The following is a 10,638-nucleotide window of genomic DNA, read 5'->3' as shown; positions in this document are numbered from 1 at the left end:
TAGGGGGCACTGATTGTACAGAGTATTGTGCCCCCCTCGCATTAAATCCCCGAGTCCGCCTCTGGGCTTAGAGATCAAGTTCTCAAAAGAAAAACATTATTCAGTGTTTACATACTCAGGTCTTTACTCTTTGTAAAGCAAAATTACCAGAAAGAAACAGAAAATAAAGGAAAGAAAAGCGAATCTACTCCAGCATAATTTAAAGATCTCTGTGAACCGAAATGCAGTGTACTCAAATTTCATACTAAACAAAGTTGGAATTGCATAATATACAAATAATAATACTATATGTAATTACAAAAACAAGCAACATATCCAGACAGGGATTTCTTATTGCATGCCTGATTTTTGTACTTACAATAGAGTTGTAAAAGAATGGAATGCAGTCTTTCAATGCAAAGTACATCCATTGTACAGCTCGGTACACAAAGTATCCCGCATTCACGCAGGGTTCGAGGAAGGGCCGCACCCTAGGGGTGTGATGTAGACAACCTACCCTAACGCAAGCATTAGTGGCTTCTTCCACGGCTCGAACCCGTGCCCTATAGGTCATACAAAGACAACTTTACCATTGCTCCAACGCTCCTCTTCAATAGTAAAATATTGTCAAAAGTTCTTGGACACATACAAAGTCTGTCAGCAGTTATCATCCCCAGAGAAAGAGCCAAGCTCCAGATCTTGTCGCTATCCTGCGCATGCAAATGTACAAAAAGTTAGGAAGCTTTCAGTGTCACCAGTAATTTGGTTTTCAGTAAAAGAGAAGCTTGTGCTAAGAATGATTTTCACCCTTTTCTCATTACCATAAAGAATCAATAAATGGCAAATTACTTCAGAATCCGACACGAGTCATAAAGATGGATAGTGCAAGTGCAACCCTTTAGGCCCAACAAAATATGACCTGATGCAAAAAAAGAAAAGGATGCTCCATGGTGACACCATTATCTGTAAACAAAAATGTAACTTGTGAGCTTTTCTCCCACAAACTACCAGTTTCCAGAAAGATTGGCAAATAATCAAAAGTAAAAAACAAAGAGTTCTAAATTGTAAGTGTTCAAGTCTCCAGTAGTATCCAGATGACTAGATGAGCTCAGGTAAAGAAGACTGCTGATAAAATGGTCTAGTTAAAGAGTACTAAATCGAGTAGGCAGAATTAATAACTTCAGATGCTCTAAAGTAGAAGCCATCAAAGAGAAATGCTAAAGAAATGATAGGCTGGCCCCGTATATCAAAAACATATACATGTAATACTCGCGTGGTAGCAGCTGTGCAAACACACTTGCGAGAATGGCGTTCAAACCACGTCACCTGTTTACACGTGCTTTAGGACAGCAAGAAAATAGAATGCAGGGAAATGAAAATGAATAGTCAACGAAAACTAGCACCATGGCCCATGACAAAGAGTAACAGCTATTTTATGAGTTTCTGCATAGTCAGCTTACAAAGAACTATGCAGGGATAAAATCATGAAACTTTGCTGAACATCCAAGAAAAATTCAATACTATGTATAAGAACCTTGAAATGATTAGATACCCCATGTTCCTAAATTGGCACTTTTGAAGAGAGAATCATCATTTTACTTTTTGATGAGTTGCAAACATCATGAAGTCATTGAAGATAGCTCATCGTTACAAATAATACTATTCTTGTAGAGGATGTTGCAGTTTCATCCTAGTCTGCTATCCATGCATACTTAGGAACTAACTCGTACCTTCATTTGATATCACTCAAATTTTGGATCAAGTCAGTAAAAGCAATGAAATAAAGGAAAGTAAATTCTTTTGTATTCATAGAAACTTAGACTAAGATCCATATAGATGATATCTACTGGTTGGAAAAAGGATATAGTCTTGTTACTACGTTGATTTTGAACCTATTGCTTTTCTAGGATTATTTTGACCTTATTATAGATTTATATGCTAGTAATAATATAGAGAACTTTTAATATTATTATTATTATTATTATATTTATATAATTTTTACTTACTTTTTACAATTATTTTTATTTGGCATGATGATGACATGAGTTGAGCTTAAATAGAGAAACATGTTCAATGAGGATTCATATAGCCGACCCTAACTGGTTTGGGACTAAGGCTAAGTTGTTGTTAGAAACTTAGACTAGTATAACTTCAAGTTTCGGGCTTTTGAAAATAAATAATTGCTGAGCCGAATTTACATCTCCAATCATGGAGTCTCCTTTTGTCTTGAACTTTGTCACTAAATTGACCAAGCAATTAAATCAGGAAAGTGAAGCAACTGAAATTGCCCCTGCTCCTCCCTGCCTTTTGCTTTCCTCAGAAAGAAAACGTAAAAGTAATAAAGTAACAGAGAGAGGTGCTTTGATAATGTTTAAGGACTCGCTTTGTCCTACCCATGTAACAATAGGACTTCCATATGAATCCTCTTGCAAAAATCTGTTTAAAGACTGTACAAGACCAGCTCTGTAACTGTGTTCTAGACAACCATTAAGCTTAAACATAATAAATATTTGGTGAACACTACTCCTCAAGCAAACTAGGGATAACAAATATCTGTCTTTTCATTTCCTTAGAGATGTGAGAGTAATGCACAATAATTTATTTTAACTCATGGTAAAGAAAGTAGTTTTATTTCTGAAGTAGCAAAAACGATCTCCACTGTCAAAACCATCAAAATCAATTGCCAAGTGACAGACTTTCCATATGTCCTTATTCCACAAAATTATCATGCAGATTCAACATGGATCAATCGAAAAAAGGGGAAAAGAAAGAAATGCGTGATCCTACTTGCCTGGCAACAGCTAATCTATCAGCAAGTAGAGAAGTTGCTAGCTAAATCTGCAAGCCGGTCTGCAAGGCTTTATGAACGTGATCCCAGCAGCCCAGCCTTGCCGCTAATGCTACCAAGGTTAGAAAATATTGCAGTTATTAACGAAAGTAATAGCAGGAAACTTAAACCGCAGATAAGAAGAAATTACACTTTTTTACCTATCGGAAGACGACAAACATTCAAGTGACAAATAATGGGACTAACACAACGCTGGCTACACTATTGCAGAGTACATTTGAAAGGGGAAATAAGTAAATCTAGAATATTATTCACTTGCAGGGGAGATTTCTCAAACGCTGGACGCACAATGGAAGAGCACATGACCACTAGATTTATGTATCTTTGCATTATTTGGTCACTGTTTCATTAATTTTTTAAATGAGCAGAAGGAATAAAATCATTTGGAGCTGATCACAATAAAAGACCAAATAAGACCATGTTCCAACATCTTCGTCGAAATAATACAGTACTCCAGAATTGGGTTTCATTTTCCAGTACATTCATTGTGATGGGAATCATAGGGTGTCAAATATTAATTTACACATTAGCCATCACATGAAGCAAAAATAACTTCCGGTCTCATCTTGTGTCTTGCCTATAGCCAAAAATCATGATCACAATGTTTCACGTTTTTTTACAAGGGCAGTGCTTCATGCATATTACAGAGTAATACTTAACACTTCTATTACGATCCTCTAAGGAAATATAATCTTCTACTTTTAAACTTAGTAAGATATATTTATGTAGTATGATTATCCAAATCATAAACAACTGAGAATCTAATATCCCTCAACTAACTGTTAACCAAAATCTGAAACTATATGGTTCGTACCCTGCCGCAGACAAAAGTCTCGCATTTAAGTGGAGGAGAATAGAGGGGCGGACCCCATTATCCACCGAGTTTCGAACGTGCACCATCGGCCCTCAAGGATTTCTTGGTTATCGAAAAAAGGTATGGCAATTGAACTTCCAGAATTGAAGCTTTATAAAGCAAAACATTGTTAGGACATGCCTTGAAACTCCTCATAAGACCAGCAAATTTACCAGACACTTCCAGGGTACATGCGTGGGCAGACTACTCAGGAACTGAAATTAGGTGGTGTTAGAAAAGACAGTTTCTCAACCATTCATTTCATTCCAATCAACTTATAGGTCAAGTGATATGCAACTTAAACAAAGTCAGAAATTCAAATAGATTTCAGGAATTTGACTTCTTACTTCTAAAAGTTTGAGAAACAGGTTCAAGAGAAGAAGTTTTGACAGATTAGAAGAGTAGGTAACTAGCAAGAAGATTAGAAGCACCCCAACCCAAACACCCATGGTCGCTTTCCACTATAGAAGTGGCCAACTCCTCCCAAAACGACCCCTCCCTACAGACCCGTACACTCTTTCAAAACCCTATCATGAACTCTATGTTTCTTTTACTTTGATTACCTCCAATTGTCTCGTCCCATAGAAGTATTATGTCCCTAGCATTCTCACAAGCCGGAACGGTGTCGTACTTAATCCACATCCCTCCCCAAAAAGTTCGTGTAATAGCATCTGATGTAACCATCATTTTAGTTTCCTGCAAGCATAGTAAATACGCGTTCTAATTCCCTTAACCCCGCCTTGATGGTGACCCTTTTGTTTGGGTCATGCATCCCCCTTACAATTCAAGATATAGTCTTAATACCCATAAGCTACTTATCCTTCAACCTATCCCCCTTCTCCTCTCAATGCCACCCCTCTCTTTCCCCCAATGCCTCCTATCATACACCAAAAGGTTACCTCTTCCTTATTGAGATTCCACTAGCCTCCTTCCCATTCCCACCCTTCTATCCCCTTTCCCATCATCACGACTCTTATAAACTCTTGTTCTATGTTTAACAACTCTATGATCTTGTCCTCCTTCCCCTTGAACTAAACACCTAAGAGTTCCCCAAACCTTAAGAATCTACCACCCACCTATTTAGTCATACTCTTTCCTCCTTCTATGATAACTAATGGGCGAGTATTTTCGTCTACCTCTACACTTGCCCCCAATATACACCCTCTCCCATAAGAACCCTTCTTTATCCCAACCATCTCCCCATTTTCTTACACCAACTCAAGGTTTTCCAAGCTGAAGGTTTTAGGTGGTTGTCTCAATAGTCTACAAATGGTTGGAAATCCTTGACGAGCCTTAGTTAGCTTGTCCCACTTCTCATTATAAGCAACTGCCTTCCCCCTGCTCATTTTATAATTTTGTGCTCCCGACGAGTCACCACTGATGTTACCCCTTTGGCACTAACTAGTTTCCTCTCTACAATAACAGCACTAGAGTTATGCTCCCTAGCCTCCCTTGAGTAGAGAAGAGGCCAAGGGCTTTTGACCCAACCCTAAGACATGTGACCACTCTTTGTGTTTTAGTAACCCGATTCAATATAGTCCTCCATGTCATAAACCTAATTCAAGGGCACTCTAATCTTTTTGCCATAGTTTCTAAATTTCTAAGTTGCTTGGGCTTGGGTGCGGGTGTTACGGGTTCGGATCTAGAGGTCGGATCCTTCATGATCTAAATTATAAGATTCGGGGATACGGATCCAGGTACGGATACGGGTGCGGCGATTTAGCTAAAATAATTCAAATATTTAAAAATAGAGTTATAGAAATATGTCTAAATTATGAGACATTATGTGAAAAACTTGCAAGGTATTCGAAAATATTAAACATGAGGAGAATCCTAGAAGGAAATAAAAGGAAAAGGACTGACATAGAAACTTCTATATATAAGGTATTTCATTTTCTCCAGTATCTATCCCGAATTCCTCTGTCGATTTTGGTCAACGTACCCAAAATTGGTTGACCAGATCCGGTATGGATCCTACACCCACACCACCCCACGTCGTGTCGACACGGGTGCGATACCGAAAGTAAAGAGTCCGAGTAACTTAGCTAAATTCTTCATCTCCCCCAATTTGAACTGACCGCCAAATTTACCCCTAAACATGCCCGTTCTCGGCATTTCCACCGTATTTGCCAACCATGAGAAACTCCCCCTCTTTTATGCACTGCCTCTCTCTCTCCCTCGTAATCCCTTCCCTCTCTCTTCCCTACCCGACAATCTTCTCTCACACAAGAAAGGCCTTAGTGTAAAACTCTGAAAATAACCAAACTTTGTACCACCCATCATCAACTACTACCGACTTAGGTATATTACCACCATTCCTCACCAAAACACTAACCCTTGACATGTCATGCTTGCTACATATAATGTCTACAAAACCCCAAACATGTCCCCTACTTTCTTGAAAAAGTCGAAACACAACACGTGTGCTCGTATGTGCAACTACATCGCCGCCAAACCTAGTGTCAACACATCCTAACATCTCACTCCATCTTTCAACCTTTAGAAAATTTCCATCAATCCATCTTTGGCCTTCAGAAAATATTATCGAGGTTTGCTTGTAGCTAGTGAATCTAAAAGGAAAACTCAGTGTCACAATAGGGTGACACTTGTCAAGCCAGAAGCTAGCTCTCATGCCTCTAGCGCCTATATGTAATAGCCTTTGGTGAGCCAACCCACTTTCCAACAATCCTGAACCAATATGTCCGCAGAAAGCTCTTCCTCCTATTGGTATACTTGTTTGACACCTTAAATCTTAGTTCATTGCAACCATTTACTCTCAGACAATTCTCATCACCCTCCATCTTTGGCCAGGTCACACCATCCTTAGTTATGAATTTTCTTGACTCCAAAGAGAAGAAAGAATCCCCTTCTCTAGCCATTTTCCACTCTCCAAACACTGAAATAGAGGGGGGAAAGCCGGTAGAAAAGCTGAAGATTCACCTCTTAGAAGAAAATACATCGCCGGAAAGTCAACGAAGGTGGGCTTACGCGCTGGCGCGTTGGCTTCACATAGGGGCGTGTGGACATCCAACGTAGGTCTGGTTTGTGGAGTCTTAGTCACTTGCCTCCTGCTATCTCGGATATGTTGCCGGTGGTTGGAAAGTTTGACAGTTCTCCTCGAACTCTCACCTCACTGTTTTGCTCCGGAGAAGCCATCCTTAGGTAACTACTAGCAGGCAGTCCATAATAATTTTCCTAATATAACAATTAAGATTCAAGGAGTACAAACTAGAAAATAAAACTTTAAAACAAATTAAATGGGATTATTCTAATTATGAAAAAATCATAATATCTTGAGTCCTTGACGATTAGCCAAGATATAACTTCAGAAGACAGTGCAACCTCCTAATATTCAAGGAAGAGGTACAAGGTTATTCTCCTCTTCTCTTTCAACATATTTATAGACCTCCCAATCAATCTTCATATTCAATTCACCGAGTCAAAAGTGCAGAGAGGAGAAAACAATGCACAAATCACATAGTTTCACTTTTCCACTGGAATGCAATAATCAAGTAATGTAGGAAGCATACAAGCAATCAAGAGGAGATTGGGAGATTCCCAAAGAGAGGATTATTGTATTATGGTTGCATTTTTTGCAGTTCTAAACTGAGTAATATCTTGTCAATCAGTCACGAGGAGCCTAACCTATAGAAACTATTTCCAAAAATGTGCAAGAGACCAGAAAGGTCATTCCAATAGATGGATACAGGAAAAAAACAAAAAAGAGACTAGAAGAAGAAGTTTCTAATCTCTTTGAAGTTCAGGTTTCGATAATTCGTTAGAAGATTTATATTGAATGCTACACAATTTCAGAAATGTATTACACCAAATTCCTCAAAGTCTTAATATAACACAGAATCATTCTAGCGTTTTAAGCAGAAGTAGCAGAAGGTAACAGTATTGGAACACTATTTCCAAAGATATTTGGTGGATCATTTGGAAGGAAAGAAATGCAAGATTCTTCATATACAAGAGGGACAATATTGCTATCTCAAACACGAATTTATTATTTTTTTTGCTTAACTTTTATTTCATCGGTATGTTTTTGCTTAAACTTGGCCACAGCAAATGTTTTATAGCCCGTTGCCATGGTAGATTTCCTTAGCTCTTTACACTCTCTTTAAACTTGTCTCTTTTTAGATGTAACTTCTCCAGCTGTTGCTGATATGCATCAATATCTCCACATGACTTGTCAAAAACAAAGTAGCAGAAGGTAACAGTACTTACATTTGTCACCAATAGTCACCACATGAGCATTTCCCATCCTCAAAACGATGAAATCGATTGTTATCCCTCACTATAATTACTCTTCTGGTGCACTTAGAAATAAACTTTATTGCATTGTGACAATCTCCACATACACGCAAGTTTTTCATAACTCTAATAGGCCTTTCAGGTGGAAAGGTGATAAGTGCAAAAGCAATGGCTAATCTTTCACTGTGATACCTGATAGCCTCACTCTTTTCCTGGCCAGCTACCTGTTGCAATACATAGTTTGTGTCTGCAACATACCCAGCTTGCTCTATGTAATCACCTAATTCATCCAACTTCTTATATATCTCCTTAGACTTCAAATGAGATCTATCGCCAGCAGCAAATGTGTGGACTTTATTTCCCTCCTCAACCCAACTCAAACCAGTTTCCTTTTTCACACCTCTGTCTCTAAGCATTTTCCTTGCTTTGGCAGCCTCTTGATATCTACCAGCAGCAGCATATGCATTGGACAGTAGCACATGTACGCCTGAGCTAACAGGACCCAACTCAAAGACACTGTCAGCCACATAAGCTGCCAATTCTGTGTTTTTGTGGATTCTACAGCCAGTCAATAGAGCTCCCCAAACAGACTCTGTTGGTTGCATCGGCATCTCCTCAATAACTTGAACGGCCTCTTGCAATTTTCCAGCTCGTCCAAGGCAGTCCACAAGGGAAGCATAATGTTGATCTCGTGGCTCAACTCCGTGCTTCTTCATCAAATCAAAGTAAAATTTTCCTTCTTGAACCAGCCCAGCATGGCTACAAGCATATAGAACACATAAAAAGGTAATAAAATTTGGCTTCATTCCAACACTCTCCATTTGTTTAAACAAGTCAAATACTTTTCTAGCGTGCCCGTGCTGAGCACAAGCAATCAACATCGCGTTCCACATTCCTAAATTCCTAAGCGGAACCTCATCAAACACACGATAAGCGCCTTCCACAAGACCACACTTGGAGTACAAAGATATCAAGGCACTCCCAACAAAACTCGACAAATCATAGCTCGTTTTCAAGCACAAACCATGTATTTGCTTCCCTAATTCGAGCAAGGTGGAATTCCCACACACCCGAATCACACTCGAAAAGGTAAAGTCATTGACATCCAAATTTTCACCTAAAGCAAGCTTGAAAAGCCTCAAAGCTTCCTCATCCTCAGCCATTTGAGCATACCCGTATATCATTCCACTCCAAGAAACCACATTTCTCTCAGGCATTTGATCGAACACCTCCCGAGCAATCTCAATCTTCCCGCATTTGGCATACATATCCACCACAGAACTCCCTACAAACACATCAGACTCAAATCCAATCTTCAAAGCAAAGCAATGAATCGATTGCCCAATACGATAATCAGAAAGAATCCCACACGCTTTCGTCGCGCAAGGGAAAATATGATCATCAGGCCTAACCCCATTATGCAACATTTCACGAAAATACTGTAAAGCAAGAATTGGTTGTTCATTCTGGGCAAGAGAAGAGATAACTGAACTCCAAGTAGTGGAAGACTTGAAATGGGTTTCATGGAAAACTTGTGCGGAATCAAGTGGGCGTTGGAGCTTTGAGTAGAAGTTGATTAAGTGGTGGGAAACAAGTGGGATTATTTGAATGCCTGATTTGATTATATGTGCGTGTAATGCGAGCCCTTTAGGTAAGGATCTTGATTGGGTTAGGGACAAGAGATTGTTGCATATGGTTCGGAAGTTGAGTTCGAAATTTTGTGGGTTTAGTGAGGGTTTTGGGAAATGGGAATGGGAGAGTGAAAGGTGGTGGGTTGTTTCTTGAACAGGTTGATGCACGAGTGGGTAGCTCATGAGAATGCAACAAGTAAATGGCTAAAGAGATATGAAAATGAGGATTTTGAGTTCCTACATGAAGCTTCGAAGTGTAAAAAGAAAGGACTTGGGCAATGACTTTACGTATTCTTTGTTTGGGTCCTTTCCATTTTATTCTTCCGTTAGTCGTTCTACTTCCTAGGGAACACACAAGACAGGAGACTCCTCCATTGCAATTTACAAATGTAACAAGTTTGTTTACGCGTAAAATGGTACACTTAGAATATGTACATAAGTGAACTAATTTGATCCAGAAATAAATAAACAATTGAAGAATAATACGATACTTATCCTCAGAATGTAGATAAAATAGCGGAAATAACGATTCGGGGAGCAAGACTTCCGGTCACAGCAATGATGAGATCAAAAACTAAGAAAGTAAATGATATTAAGCTTTGTATAGAATGTAGTATAAGTTTGCCACAAAATTCATGTCCTTCACAATGATAGTTGAACGCTCTATTTATAGCTGTGTCGAGGGAAAGAGGTCCTAGGATCGTTCCCTCCTTTAATGTCAATTATGAGGGCCATTGATGAAGGTATAACGGTTGAAATAAATGCCAAAATTTTTATAACGGGCTATCACTCTTAATGTTGTAGAATATTCTCTATTAAATGTTACCGGACGCAAAGTATTTATTACACCTTTATGAACTGTCACGACCCAAACCGAAGGGCCGCGACGGGCACCCGGTGCCTTACTCAACCGAGTACCAACGTAACATATCTTTCTTATCATACTATCAAGGGTAAATGAGATAGAAAACATGTCATGAGATAATAAGAATAAAACATAAGGGAATACTCAACATATGATGACCGAACATGATATACAAACTTATACATGTGACATACGGGCCTATAAGGCC

The 10,638-nt window shown here is 39.0% G+C and overlaps 1 protein-coding gene and 1 long non-coding RNA gene across 2 annotated transcripts; both read right to left on the bottom strand.

Moving 5' to 3' along the window:
• Positions 1-214: 214 nt before the first annotated feature.
• On the bottom strand, positions 215-939 carry LOC109243214. Its single transcript, XR_002070513.1, has 2 exons — positions 801-939; positions 215-689 (listed from the first exon to the last, which is right to left on the bottom strand). It is a non-coding gene; the product is annotated as an uncharacterized LOC109243214 (long non-coding RNA).
• A 1,837-nt stretch (positions 940-2,776) lies between these two features.
• LOC109243213 (putative pentatricopeptide repeat-containing protein At5g52630) lies at positions 2,777-9,900 on the bottom strand. The gene is made up of 2 exons (XM_019410127.1): positions 7,908-9,900; positions 2,777-2,879 (listed from the first exon to the last, which is right to left on the bottom strand). Exon 1 carries the CDS (start codon positions 9,746-9,748, stop codon positions 7,913-7,915), a length of 1,836 nt encoding a protein of 611 aa, XP_019265672.1. The 5' UTR covers positions 9,749-9,900; the 3' UTR covers positions 2,777-2,879; positions 7,908-7,912.
• Positions 9,901-10,638: the final 738 nt, after the last annotated feature.

This window comes from Nicotiana attenuata, unplaced genomic scaffold, assembly GCF_001879085.1.
Source record: "Nicotiana attenuata strain UT unplaced genomic scaffold, NIATTr2, whole genome shotgun sequence".
In the NCBI taxonomy this organism is placed as follows: Eukaryota; Viridiplantae; Streptophyta; class Magnoliopsida; order Solanales; family Solanaceae; genus Nicotiana; species Nicotiana attenuata.
Note: the sequence above shows the minus strand (reverse complement) of the source record. Positions and strands in the feature narration are given on the sequence as shown.